Here is a 15,302-nt window from a genome sequence, read left to right as displayed (position 1 = left end):
TTGAGCTTCTCATCAGCCAACACCCCCAAATTCTTCTCCTCAGGTTTGCTCTCAATCCATTCTCTGCCCAGCCTGGTTTTGTGCTTGTGATTGCCCTGACCCATGTGCAGGACCTTGCACTTGGCCTTGTTGAACTTCATGGGGTTTGCATGGACCCACCTCTCAAGCCTGTCAGGGTCCCTCTGGATAGCTTCCCTTCCCTCCAGCGTGTCAACCACACCACACAGCTTGGTGTTTTCAGCAGACTTGCTGAGGGTGCACTCAGTCCCACAGTCCGTGTTAAACAAAGATGCTAAACAGTGCCAGTCCCAGTAGCAACCCCTGTGGAACACCACTTGGTCACTGGTCTCCACTTGGACATTGAGCCATTGACCACAACTTTTTGAGAGTGACCATCCAGCCAATTCCTTATCCAGCAAGTGGTCCATCTGTCAAATCTGTGTCTCTCCAATTTAGAGACAAGGATGTCATGTGGGACTGTGTCAAAGGCTTTGTACAAATCCAGGTAGATGATGTCAGTTGCTCTTCCCCTATCCACCAACGCTGTAACCACGTTGTAGAAGACCACCAAATTTGTCAGGCATGATTTGCCCTTGGTGAAGCCGTGTTGGCTGTCACCAATCCCCTCGTTATTTTCCATGTGCCTTAGCATAGTTTCCAGGAGGATCTGCTCCATGATCTTGCTGGTCGCAGAGCTGAGACTGACCGGCCTGTAGTTCCCTGGGTCTTCCTTATTTCCCTTTTTGAAAATGGGGGTTATGTTTTCCCTTTACCAGTCAATGGGAACTTCATTGGACTGCCACAACTTCTCACATATGATGGATAGCGGCTTAGCAACTTCATCCACCAGTTCCCTCAGGACTCACGGATGCATCTCATTAGCTCCCATGGACTTGTGCATCTTCAGGTTCCTTAGATGGTCTCAAACCTGATCTTCTCTTACAGTGGGTGGTTCTTCATTCTCCCTGTCCCTGCCTTTGCCAATTTTAACTGAACTGATGCATATTATCCCTGAGACTTCTTCATTAGCGTCACTGCTTCTGACACACAGTCCTTTCCCAAATTCACCATATATCTTTCTAGGATTTCTTTGATAAGAACATATGAATTGTGGTTTAATCATATGGACTACAGAGCTGCTCTTAGGTGGACTGAATTAACTGTGATTTCACAGTCAATTTGCACATGCACAGAAAGTCCAATGCATTTTCAAAGCATTAGATAGGCTGCACACATGCTGTAGATGTGAACTGCATATCTAGCGAGCATTTGTCCTGTACATTTGTATATCCAACAGCAACTGGTACTGCTCCAGCTGGGCTGCTGCATGTCTGGGATTCTTGGGTAGGTGTTCTCAGTTTTCAAAGTCTGCCAGAGAGTCTTCCCAGGAAGATCTAAGGAAATATTTCACCACCAGGTTGACAAAGCCTCTTAAACATTGAAGGTGTTTCCTGGCCTTGTTATATTACAGAGTAGTATGATTTAACAAGCTTAATGTTTTGACATGCTGTGCTCTGTTCTGTTTTTAAATTTTCTGCAGTGTACATAAAAGTGGAAAAAAGGATGGACTGTTCAAAGAAAATCTTCTGTTACGTGGATGTACCATTAGAAATACAGAAGAGGTTGCAGGAATAGTAATCTATGCAGGTAAAAGCTGCTTTTCTGTCTGACGAAGCATACTGCCTTTTTATAGCTTCCTTAAAATAATAACAAAAATCCGTATGACATCACTTGATGTAATTGCTTCTTCAGGGCATGAGACCAAAGCCTTGTTAAATAATAATGGACCCCGTTACAAACGCAGTAAGCTTGAAAGACAGATGAATGCCGACGTCCTTTGGTGTGTCCTCATACTTCTAATCATGTGTCTGTTTTCTGCCATCGGTAAGTGCTGTTTAAAAGTAGAAACTTAAATATCATACTCTCTTGTGATTGTTGCGCTTAGCTTTATCAAAAACATATGTATCTGCCACAACACGGAAGCCATAAAGCTGCCTCCATACTGTCTAGTTTTTGTTATGTTTTCTTCTTTGAAAGCAAGGTGTCTTGATACTTTAGTTCATCTAAATAGCTTCTTAGTATCAATCAAATATATACTATTAGTACCAAAGATGTGAAGGCTTAGATTCTAGTACCCTTGATAGCATCCAAAAATGTCAAGTCCAAAAGAAGCCACTTCACATGTAATCCCCTCAAAATTACAGGTAGCAGAGTGTAACATGCCATTAATCAGTCAACAAAATAATTTATGAGCAGAGAATAAGCATAATTAGCAAAGTGCTATTCCCCAGTACTATTTATTAAACCAAGGGCACAGTGTACAACATTGTCACAGTGTCCTAAGGCTGCAGCTTTAACATAGAAAAAATAAAAGTCTAAACCTGCATAAATCCAAGTAGAAGACTCTCGAGACTTTAGGGAGTGTCTAAGGAAATGCTGAGGTTAATACTCTTAAGTCCATTTTTCTATTAACTTGTGAGAAAGAATTGAGTTTTACGTTTGGCAGCCAAAGTGATTCTTTATATATGGCATATGAATTCCATATCCTTAATGCTTGTGTGTTCGGTAATGTTTGTGTGTGAGTCATACGGCATAAACACCAGAACGTTTCCCAACAACCATGGTGTAGTTTAATAACACTCATGCCGTTTTAAGACATCTCTCTGTGCCTTTTTCCAGGTATTGTTAGTTCTGCTTAAGAGGAGTTTTTCCAGCTGTGAATCAGCCAGCATATTTGTTTCCCCTGAGTTCATGACACTCTTTTGTAGTGTCTCAATGCTGGTGAGCTCAGTCCTCAGGGCTGAAGTGCCACGGTAGGCTTAATTTCAGGGAGTCACTGCAGCTGTCCCCTTTGACACTGCATCCAAGGTGTTGCTCCCAGACCAGTGGCAGCAGGGTGTGCTCTACAGTGGCTTCCGTGCAGCTGAAACTCCTGACATGCATCAGTGTGAATGGGAGGAGGAGGCAGACAGTAGGTGACACATACACCTTCCTTTCTGGCACTTCTGCTACAAGAATAGAAGCCACCAGCAGAGAGCCGGAGCAAACTGCTGGAGGTGGTAACAACCAAAAAGAGCTGGAAAGAAATTTGCTTGAGCCCTTGGAAAGCAGAGGTGCCTGGTGCTTCAACACATGCAAAGCTGTGTTCTGTAAGAGTCAGGCGATTTTTTGTACCTTGTGTCAAAAAGGGAGAGTGGAGATACAGCACTTAACTAATTCTTTTGAAAATCTGAGTCAGGCTGTTTATAAAACAAGTCTTGGTGTAGGTCATTCTCGGTGCGGGGCTTCCAGTTTTTGCTCTCAAAACCAAAAATATATACATCAATAAAAACAATGGTGTGGTGATATGCTCATATTAGTAGTACAGGGACAAAATAATTTGCTCCCTTGGCTTAAATATATTTTTTATTTTTCAAGAGTTCAATGGTGCTTTTAAGTATACCTAAAAGGAGGTTGTAGTGAGGTGGGTGCTGGCCTCTTCTCTAAAGTAACGAGTGATAGGACAAGAGGAAATGGCCTCAAGTTGCACCAGGGGAGGTTTAGGCTGGATATTAGAAAAAATTTCTCCACTGAAAGAGTGATCAGGCATTGGAACAGGCTGCCCAGGGAAGTGGTGGAGTCACCATCCCTGGAGGTGTTCAAGAAACGTGTAGATGTGGTGCTTAGGGACATGGTTTAGTGAGTTAGGTGGTGTTGGGTTGACGATTGGACTTGATGGTGCTTGAGGTCTTTTCCAACCTTAATGATTCTGTGATTCTATGATTCTATAAGACATAGGGACCTTGTCAGATATGGCTTACAGAAGATTACTTTTAAAGTAGGCCTTTGCTCTTTTTTTCTGATTTCTGACAGACAGTGAAGATAGTTTGAATACTTCTTATCGTGGTGGAATTCTTCCTCATTTTGGACCTTAAAAACATCAGACATACCATTTTAGGTCTTTTAGCACTGCAGATCCTAGCATTCTGCTTAGAAAGGCAACTTTCTGTCTCTTTAACAAGAATGTCATTTTCTCAAAATAATGACTTTATTTAGTTGTCAGCATAATCAATTTAAAGAAGTGTTTGAGCAAGGCTTAGAATTTCTTCTGCTCTTTGTTCCTTAGCTTCCATGCTCTTGACTATGCTGATTCTGTTATTTCATTATTTCTTTTGGCATAGTGGGTAAGATTCACACAGTAAGTCTCTTCTGACTTTATCCAGCTGATACTAGTTTAGTGATATCTGGCTAGTGATACACCTAGTGCAATCAAGGGAGTTCTTTCATTTTAATGCATCAAATATCGCTGAAATGAATCAGTTTCTGAAGAAGTCTTGTCTTCCTGACGATTACAGAAAGAGCCTAAACTATTAATTTAGACTAGCCAGCTCAATTTATTTGGATAATGTTATATGAAATGACTCTTGCATGCTGTCCTTAAGGCCAGACAAACCCCTTTCTCAAACTCCAAATCCCATAGCAGAAAAAAGCATGTTTTGGGGGCCTTTTTCAAAAGTCATGCAGAATAGTTGAAAACAAGTATCACTTTCCCATGTAACTGAAGTCTGAGAACAAATTCATATCATAAGCATTTTTCCTTGGAGGTAATTTGCATTTGTCTCTCTTTCAACTCTTCTGCAGGTCACGGCCTATGGGTTTGGCAATATGGTGAAAAGAGGAAACCAATTTTTGATGTTCCAGAGCCTGATGGCAAATATTTGTCTCCTGTTTTAGCTTCAGTATATTTATTTCTGACAGTGATCATAGTTTTCCAGGTAATTGAGTTTTACATGCTGTCACCTCTGTTCATAGTTTGCTGTAATAAAGCTATAAATGTGCAGTATGGGTAGTACCCTTTTCACCACTAACGCATATAAGAAACTAACCAAGCACTAAAAAGAAGTACATTTAGTTACTTTAAAATTTGATTTTTGAATGTGATAATATATAACCAGAAAGCAAAATTAAATAAAAGAAGTGGTATACCCAGTGGTAAAAAGATAATAACTTCTCTGAAAAATAAACAAAGTGATGCACACAGTCAGCTGTCATAGCACCCTTGGCGTTGGAGAAGAAAATAATCTGAGAACCTCCCAAAAGACTCAGGTATTTTATTTTATTTTAAACAACTAGGAAGAAATAGGATGTAATGGGCCCTCCTGGGAGAAAACAAGCTTTATGCTTCATATCCACCCACTGTGGAACAACACCTCAGAGGCTGTGGGTGCCACTTCAGGTACAGTGTCCTGGTATAAACATAAGTTGTATACTTTTTTAACTGCTTTCCAGAGCTATGGCTCTTAACAACTCCATATCTCAGCTAGGCTAGATAGAAAACTCTAGTAAAAGGTTTTTGGTCATGAAGAGAAATACATTGAATGGTGAAGGTGGTGGTAAGTTAAGAGAAGTAACAGAGACTCATGTCACTGGGACGTGAGAAAGTATGCCCAGTGGAACACTAGAGGAGGCTTTGTTACTGTAGGCAGCTACTCCTTTATAACAAGGAATGAAAGAGGATGAGTTAAATTACTTTTTACTCTAGGGTATTGGGTTATGATATTGGTTAAAAAAACTCACCACAGAATTCTTTAAGCACCGGCTTTTAATTGTAATTTGTGTTTAAATAACTACATTTGCCACCTATAGGCATACTGTAATTTATCCCTCGTACCTAGTTCAATAAGCTGAATAATGTATGCAGTCAGGAATTTCTGTCCTGAAAAACATCTGCGAGTTAAAACTCAGGTACAAACTAAGTGTTACATGGAGCTTTGACAATTCTTGAGAAACAGTTGAAAATATTTTCTAGATAAACTTCTCACATCTCTTCCTTCAGCAATTATAAATGTGTTCTTCATTCAGATAATGTGCACTACAAAAGCCAAAGCCAAAAAGATTGTTCCTGTGGAGAGGTTTACACTTCTCATTTTGTTTCTTGTATTCCTGAAAAGTGAATTTGTAAACAGTCTATTCTTTATGCGGAATAAATTTATCCCATTCTTTCACGTTTACAGGACCCTGACTGTATTGTCTGTCTGGTTTTTTGGGTGTTTTTTTCTGTTTTCTTTCCCAGCTAGTTTCAAGCTCACTTTAGTAGCCAAAAAAGATTTGCTTCTGTCCAATTTTTGATCATCACCCTTCCAGACATAAAGCATTTCAGCTCTGCAAGTCACCGTAGACTTTCCTCATCTAACACAGTAAATAAACTCTTTTCACACGTGCTTACAGTGCACACTCAAACTACATGGCCTCTTTGCGTTCTAGTCTAGCAGGAAGTTAACTAGGTTTTACTAATTCAATGTGTCCTTGCTTCTGTTTTATCCTAATCTCTTTGTTTTTGTGTATTCTAGGTTCTGATTCCAATTTCTTTGTATGTATCCATTGAAATAGTTAAAATCTGCCAAGTCTACTTTATTCATCAAGATAAAGATTTATACGATGAAGAAACAGACTCTCAGCTGCAGTGCCGAGCTTTAAATATCACAGAAGACTTAGGTCAGGTGCAGTTTATCTTTTCAGACAAGACTGGGACACTTACTGAAAACAAGATGGTTTTCCGAAGATGCACCGTTTCTGGAACAGAGTATTCCCATGACGATAATGGTGAGCTCAGAATCTTATTTTCTATCTAACAGTTGCACTTTGGGCACTCGAAAGTAGATATAAAAGTTACTGTAATCTTAAATCAAAAAGAAGAACAAAACAAATTGCATATCCACTCAGCAAACTCCGTAATAGTTGTTTTCATATGAATATAATTTGATGTCTGTGTTCATCTGTCAATGACAATCTTATCAAAATGTTCTGTAACATCTACAGTATGTTGTCAAGACAGTTTAAAACTTCTGGCTTTCGCTGTTGATTTAGTAAAGCACTTGAGCACATGGCTAATTTAAGCAAATTGAATAGTGCTGCTGGTATCACAATTGTTCTGTGTGTTTGAAGTATAATGTGTAAAATATCCGTTTTAAGCATACAGCCAGATTAGAGTGTGATTGAATACTTGGAATGAGATTATCCTTTTGTGCTGAGAAATTAATGTGCACAAAACTGCTGGTTTTTGTATGAACAAGAAACATAATCTGATCTAATAGCATATTTTATGTTACCTTTGTCAGATTTTTTTGGTGCTCCTGTGTGACAGGTATCTGCATTAAGGTATCTTCACTGCTGTATGAACACTTCAGTTGAGAGAAAGTCCCCAGGTATCAGGTTCCTGAAACACTAAAAAGTCACTCTTTGTCACAAAGGAATGTGAGGGTTGTCATCCCTGTGTCATCTTATCATCCTTTTAAAATTATGAAGTGATACACTGTTTTGTGATTTGTTTGTAATTTGTGTTATTTTCCTCTAACATTTTGTTGTTACCATTTTTGACATAACAGATCTTAACTCTTCAATTCATACTTTGTATGCAGGAAAATATTGATAGCTACAGTATTGCATTCCTATTTGCAAAAAATAAGTTTCATAGTCTACATAACATATAAAGATCACTGATTGGAAAGTTTTCTCAAAGACCATTACAGAAGTTCAGCTTACAAATAAGATACAGAATAAGATAAATAATCAGAATAGACTGGAAGATCTAAAACACGCTGTACACAGTTCATAAGATTCTGAAATAGAAAAAGATACTTTGAAGTTTTGGATTATGCAAGGATTGTTATTTTTTTCTCCTACTTTAAAGTAGTACCAAGACCTTACATTTAAGGCACTCTTTTTCAAGAAGCTGAGTGTTAGGGTAGTGTTATTATCTCAGTGTTACAGAAAGAAGAACTTAAACAGGGAGAAGCTATGACTTCCAACCTCTGTACTGTAGTTAAGAAAGAGAGAAGAATTAGAATTAAGAGTATGTTTCTGGACTCATAATTCTGCTTGTGACACTCTGATTATCCATTCTTTTTTTCTTCTTCCTTGTCATTGATAGTTTGCTTGTTTATACTAACTTTGGAGTGTACTCTGTTGCTTGCAGGAATGATGATGGTACTGCCAACTAAAACAGTGCAGAAAGATATTTTTATGAGCTTGGTATCATCTGCTAATATGTAGGCTGAACTCAGGCTACATTGAGTTTCAGATCTTTTTTCTTCCAATGTAATGTATTTAACAGGAATCTACGTTTGTGCATGCTTTCCTCTTACGATTTCAGATTACAATATAAATGTTAATGAAAGCAGAGTGAATTTCACTACAAACAGAAGTGTGAAATACATACGTAAAATAAACTGATTCTTTTTTCGGTCATTCTTTTTGTGTATGGCTATGTTCAGGCTTTCTTGTAACTCCAGTCAGTATGAAATTTCTAACAAATATAATTTTAAAATTGACACTGAATTTATACATGACATTTTATACACAGTATTTTATTCCTTTTTTTTCCTCTATAGAAAACAGGTCTTTCTCTGTCCCTCTATATGTAAATTATGATAATTTCTTTTTATTTTGTTCCCTATAATTAGGATTTATAACACAATAAAAACTATTCTTCCTTCAAGTCTTTTGTTAGATTTATTTTCCAATCTGATTTTCTAACCATCTCTTTTCTGCTGCCGAAACCTTCTTGTTTACATATGGTAAAATGTCTGTCACAGCTCTTTTCTGGTTTTAGGGAGTGCATCCATAACATTTCATTGCTGTGTGCTTTCTTGCAAATGATTTGTCAGCTGCTTTCCTATGTCTTATACCAGTGTATCTGAATTCCTCTCTGAGTTTTTGGGGCATTTGTTGTAACTGGTGCCATCCTTCTCTGCACCTCAGGTTTTGCCGGAGATTTAATGAATTAGAAAATTCTAAAGTCTTTCACTTGTCAAGTGATCTGAGTCTGCCATATATGCAAGAAAACCAAGTAAAATGCATCTACCTTTTATTATCTGTTTCAAAGATGATCTGTGTCTTTCTTCACTTATCTGAGTAATTTTCCAGGCATCATGGTTTGTTACTTGGAATAAAACTCTGGGTAGCACTTCAGATGAATAAATGAATTTTAAATTGTTGTACACAGGCCAAGATTCAAAAGCTGGAGATAACAGGTCATTTTCTACTGGAAAAGTAGATAGCTCAGAATGAAATACCCTTGTTCTGAGTTCTTTGGCCTAATTCTGTTATTCTACTGTGGCTGGGTAGCTGTGCCTGTTACTCCAGTTGCTTGACCCTTCTCATTATAAGATCCTGTTTTCAGTTATGGATAGTTTTACAAAATCTTAACTATTTGGTTCAAGTTTTCCATGCCAGATGTTTGCCTCAGGCATGGATTCTGGGGGAGAAATTTCAGTCAGAACAGCTCCATTCAGCCATATCCAAGAACAAGGCTAAGATGTAACACACTTCTTTCCCATGCTAAGAAGTTCTGGCAAATTTTCATCTGAAGTCATCTTGAGGCCCTGTATTCTGGGGCTCAGCCATGCACACACACAGAGGGGGAAAGTTATGCCTGCAGTGGCAGACTGAGGTCTGAAATTTCCTCACTTTGGAACTTTAATTTTCTTTTGAAGCATTTTTTCTGCATAATGTAGGACTGCTGCGTGTCTGTTAATTAATCAACAGATTGTGTATAGCCTTCATAAATTTTCTCTATGCTGCATTATAAGCTTTTCTCCCTAAAATTTCTTCACAGTTATGCGCAGTTATCCCATTCTTTTCTCTTATACAGGGATTGTTATACTGCATTTGTCATCATCACATCTGAGTTCCTTCCACTACTGCATTAAGCAGTGCCTATGACTTTCCTTATGTGTAGCTTGGTCTTTCCCCTTTTTCCTCTCCCTATGCATGCACTGCACAATTTGTTTGAGTTTGGGGGCTACTTAAAAGGCATACACTACGTTGTGGTAGATTTGGCATATTTGAAGCAGCATGTCTTTTTATTTAGTGGTGGGAGTGTCCTTGTTTTCTTTGGAAATTTGTTCCACAAAGCCATGTAAATTCCCACTGTGAAAGGTAAGCTTTATGATTACAAGGGAGAGTTCTGTTTTGCGTCAGACATGGACATATTAATCATGGTTTTCATCACAGAGGCTTAGGGGGACCTTATGCAGTGTTGAAGCAATTAAATGCTTCTAAAATAAAAGCTGAAACCTTGAACAAGACTTAATACTTTTTTTTAGGTAGTATAGGGAACAAGAGACAGTTTTCATTAATTTGCTGGAGAAAACATTTTCCTCCAGAATTCTCTTAGCTCTAAGTTTCTTATGAGGTTGATGGCGCTATGCCCAGGAGTATTGCATTGTTTTAGTCTAGACAAGAGGTGACAAAAACATGAATAATAGAGGCCAATAAATTGAGCCAGCATAGGACAGAATCTCTTGGCCAACTGGAGGTAGTACAAAGTATTACTCATGGGTACTGCTATGCAAGAGCTCAGCACCAAAGAGGAAGCCAGGAACGCTTGTGAAGGCTGTGAAGTGTGAGCACACTCAGCAACAGTTCCATGACACAATCTCTATCAAATATTCATCATTGTTGAGGTCACCTGTACTATTTTAGTGATGGATTATGCACTGATCAGAATCAAACTATGGGAGTTCATGCTGCCCATTTGGGCCCTGTGGAGACTTATGTTGATAGGGATGGGATTCTTGTTACCTAATTTTAGATATTTGTGTGGAAGATAGTCATATAGTGACTTTACAGTTACTGGAGAAAATTAAGCATTTGTGGGATGTACTTCATCAGACCTGTTTTAGACATCTGTGTTTGTTGTCTAATATGTGCCTATTTCTCCATGGTTTAGAAGTCTAAGAACAGGTGAAGAGAATTCCCACCTCCTGTCTGTGTGACCTGCATTCTTAAGTCTGTTCTGTTTTCTCCTTAAAGGTTCCTCGTGATTTGCAGAGTGTTAATTCAGGAGCAGGATATGTCATGGACAACTCCCAAGTGGAAAAATTATTGTCCCATTCATAAATGTTGGGGGCATTTATGGAATACTCATTGCCACCATGCTTTGGTTAAATCCCAGAATTATTCTTCCAGTCAGTACTCTCTCCTAGCCCAAAAGAATGCTAGCACGCACACACACACATACGCACACGCACACACACAGACACAGACACACACAGACACACAGACACACACAGACACACAGACACGGACACACAGACAGACACACAGACACACAGACACACAGACACAGACACACACAGACCCACACACAGACTCACGCAGACACAGGCACAGACACAGGCACACAGACACAGACAGACACACAGACACAGACACACAGACACACAGACACACAGACACACACACAGAAACAGACACACAGACAGACACACAGACAAACACAGAAACAGGCACACACACAGAAACAGACACACACACAGACACACAGACACACAGACACACACACACACGCACGCACGAATTGTTTCCCTCTATGAAAAATTGCTTTGCCATACCATAGCTCTTCCATTCAGGGAAGGTTCTTGGAAGTGGCCATGCCCCAAGTCTGTCTGCTAATCCCACAGATAGTAGGTGTCCAAAAGCTGACTGTGCTTCTGAAAGTCATTAGATGATTTAGCTACAACCAGATGCTCTTGGTCTGACATTTGTCCTAGCTGTTTTCCAAATGCTGGATTAATCACAGTTGCCTATAGGGTGTGATCTTTGTTTTTCTAGTTTCAGCCACCCATTGTATGGAACTTTTGACAAAACACCGGTTCAATCTCCATGAATACAACAACAGAAAAAATTTTTCATTCTTTGCATTCCTTCCTGTTCCTTCCAATGACTGTGAAAAAACTCTAGACAACATAAGAATTAAGAGAAGTTTATGGGGGTGAAGGCAGATGATGAAAACCTCCGTGATTTTCTTGTGCCTAGCAAAGTTTCTTAATCACTAAATCTGCGAAATAAGGAGTTTCTGTTTTGTTTTTTCTTACTGAAGATTGGCCAGCAACTACTTTTCATAGGAAAGTGCATTATATTAAAAAATGTTTTTCTAGTTTTGGGGGGCTGTTTTGTAGTGGAACTTTCTTATTGTTTTTGTATGCTGCCAAGATAATATGGACTGCACATTCCAGCCACATTGGAGAACTGGAAAAAAAAAAAAAGGCATAAAAATCAATAAAATGTTTTCTATACATGTGGCTGTTGCTTCCAAAAGGATTTCTCATCCGCCACCTTTGCAATCTGACAATCTTCAGAAATCAAGATAGTCCTGATTTCTAAATCAGGATAGTCCTGATTTAGGCCTTCCCCAGAAAGATGAAAACCTTTAGCAGAAGTGAGTGCTTCAGGCACTCTGTGTACCTTGTGTGTAGTTTCTCTTTACATTTGTTATTGCTTTTTGGAAAAATTTAATTGGTAACTGAGGAGAGAACCAGTGCCAGCAGATGTAGAACTCAGTACATTAGGAGTGCCCCATTTTAAATCCTGTAAAAGACGGAATAACTTACATTTAGAGACAGGTAATACTTTTTTCTAATCATATACCTACACTCAAAATTACTGTGGAAAATCTCCAGAAAAGTAGGAATTATCTCCATTTCTAAGTGGGGTAAAAAGTTATTAATGAAGGACTTAAGGTTCTTAATTATAAGCCCCTGGTGATGCCAAGAGGGGAGACAGAGGAAAGCCTGGGTGTCTTTTAATCTCAAGATTTGTCCTTATGGAGAAGATCTTACAAAGTAATTAAGATTATGTTAGCGCACTTGTACAAATGTGTAACATGCTACCTGCTTGACTGACTCTTTATGTAGACACTAGAGCGCACTTCAAAGTGAAATAAGCTTGCACTCATAAAATAATAAGGAAGTAAGGTGGTATGAGTTAAGTACTTCACATCTAGATTTACTTCATGATAGTTTGGTAACAGCCTTATTCAATGGATTAGGGTGAAACAGAAATATCCCATGGTGAAAACAGGGCTCACCCGCTGACAGCTGAATTATTCTGGTTTAGGGGGTCTGCCGTTTTATTCTGATTGAAGGAAAGTTCTTTAGAGTTTCCCGATCCCACTTTTCTAGTTACTGGAACATCTGGCTGTGTGGCAACAGGGTCTCTGTCAGCCTGCAAAATGGATGCCTCACCATAGAACATAGATAGCCTGGAACATAAAAACAAGCAAAACAAAAAAATAATTTTAAAAAAGGATTTTAAAATAAAAGAATGTCTCTTCAAATACTTAGCAGCTACTACAGTTTAATTTATAGCTTACTGTTGTCTTCTGAAAGACAGAAGAGAGTTCATGGAATAAGTATTAATAATTGTTTATTGTGCTGCCATTATAAAATGAATTAGAAGACAGTGAAATTTGACTTTCATGAATTGCATTGCTGTGTTTCTCAAAACTGTTTGTGTCTTTGCCCTTAATAAAAAACAACTCTCTATCAGACAAAAGATCGAGGCCATCAATTTTCAGTGCTGAAACTGGAAAGCATCCCACAACAATGTCTTTCATGTTATAATGTTCAGAGGAAAAGGTTCTGAATTGGAGAGGGCTGAGTGGGCGGAGAAAGCAGTCTGTTCCTAAAGAAGCACACTTTGCCCAGCTGAAGCCTTGTGAACCTTAGCCCTATAACATACATTTGAACTGGGTTTCATTATTTCTTCAAACTTAATTCTTTCTGCATAATATGTAAGACTACACTTGAGAAAATGTTGGAAGGTGCTAAGGCCTGTTTTTTATTATCAAGCTTGCCTTGGTGTAAACTGAAATAACACCGTATGTATCAGAAAAACTACTTTTGACTTGGTTAAGTACGATTCTAGTCTTGTATCTACTTTCCCTTTTTCTTCTTTTTCTCAGTGGCAGGAACAATTAAATGAATGTGCTACAATGAAAACTTGTATAGAGAGCAAGAGGTAGCTAATACTACACAGACTAGAAAGGACCGCACTATTGGTATAATACTAACAAATAAGCTGAGTGCTACATTAGGAAACAGCTTTTTCTACGCTGGATAAACAACATATTTTTAGATGTAATGTAAGAAAGAAGATCAATGAAGAATACAGAGATATTGTATGCAAGTGTAACTGTGTATTGCACATGAAATGCATTCTCCACTTAACCATAAATTTTTTATACATGGAATAAAATTATGATCAGTTCAGGGTCTTTGGAGTCATGTATTTCAAGATGTGTTTTCAAAGCAGGAGCTTAAATTAGGTATGATTGTTAAAGAAAATGTGTCCTTTTTTAAAAAAATCTGCTTGGAAGGGAGTTGGACCAACAGGGTAGCCCATTTTGCAAATCTGAAAGGAGTAATTGTAGCCAGTTCTTTCCCTGTCAAGGAATATTACCTGTTGTGAGAAGTGCAGCATTCTCTCATCTGCCATTCCGATGCCCAGCATCCACAGTGAGGAAAATTGTACCTATGGCAAATCCAAGCTTTTCTTATGCTTGTCCTGAGAGAGGCTGAGTGTCCACATCACTCAATTCTCCTTGAAACTGGGTTTGCTGCTAAGAGCTTTAGCAAAGATGAGGCACAAAAATGTGCTTATAATTTATTTCAGTCTTAAATGTTGGTAAAGTGCAGAAAGCCTTACTGGTGTGTCATGTGGAGAAATCTTTTTTCTACCTGGGGTTTGCAGCACATAACTAGGAGCCTGCATAAGATAATTAAGGCAGAGCTTGCACTGTCAGAGTGGGCACTGCCCTTCGCAGACCTCATCCCAGCATGTGCACGCCATCATACCTCCCCAGATGTGTGCTCCATCATACCTCCTCAGGGCAGAGAAGGACAGAAGTCCTTCAATGTGCCACTCCATTCTGGTACATGAGGCATCCTCTTAAAGTGACACACTACAGTGTCAACATGGCTCCTTCCTTCCTCGCATGCCTGGGTTTCCTTTGGAAGGAAACTGGGATGCTGCTGGAGAACAATGAGCATCCCGGCTCACATCTTCGTTGAGGGCCTGGATCAGTGCTTACAACTTGCTGCAGATGACTTTGGGCCGTCAGTGTGGACTCCTTCTGATACAGGCAAACCTATGATCAGTTGAATTAAATTCACAGTATAGGGATATGCACTTCTACTGGAAAATGGCATAAAGGCTTACAGACCAGGAGAAACTGGGAATTAGTGAGCAAGAGTGATGGGACAGGTTAGAACCATGCTGCCCCAAAGCATGTGCAACAAGTTGCAGGAAGCAGCCTGTGTAGGTGAAGTGAACTTTATTTCCTTGCAACTCATTACCATGCAACAGAAGGGCCAAGGAGACCAGTGACTTCCCTAATTTTTTGAGCTGTCTTCAAGGTTCTGTCATCTGAGTCAAAGGACAAGGTAGACACTGAAAGGAGAAGGCAACAGTGCTGTGCTCTTCTTTTTGCAGCTGTGTGGCTTAATGAGCAGCTGCCCTCACAGCACTGAGTATTCTAC

General features: G+C 39.0%; 1 protein-coding gene across 1 annotated transcript in view; it reads left to right on the top strand.

The window, feature by feature from the left end:
* Positions 1 to 1,540: 1,540 nt before the first annotated feature.
* The window catches only part of ATP10A (ATPase, class V, type 10A), a gene marked incomplete at both ends in the record, with an annotated part of 34,854 nt that continues 21,092 nt past the window's right edge, over positions 1,541 to 15,302 (top strand). The window contains 4 exons of the mRNA XM_010073068.1: positions 1,541 to 1,647; positions 1,753 to 1,884; positions 4,621 to 4,754; positions 6,330 to 6,582. Of these exons, the coding sequence (XP_010071370.1) occupies positions 1,541 to 1,647; positions 1,753 to 1,884; positions 4,621 to 4,754; positions 6,330 to 6,582 (626 nt within the window). The remainder of the gene's footprint in view (positions 1,648 to 1,752; positions 1,885 to 4,620; positions 4,755 to 6,329; positions 6,583 to 15,302) is intronic.

The sequence above is a fragment of the Pterocles gutturalis genome, unplaced genomic scaffold (genome assembly GCF_000699245.1).
Source record: "Pterocles gutturalis isolate BGI_N339 unplaced genomic scaffold, ASM69924v1 scaffold147, whole genome shotgun sequence".
NCBI classification, from domain to species: Eukaryota; Metazoa; Chordata; class Aves; order Pterocliformes; family Pteroclidae; genus Pterocles; species Pterocles gutturalis.
Note: the sequence above shows the minus strand (reverse complement) of the source record. Positions and strands in the feature narration are given on the sequence as shown.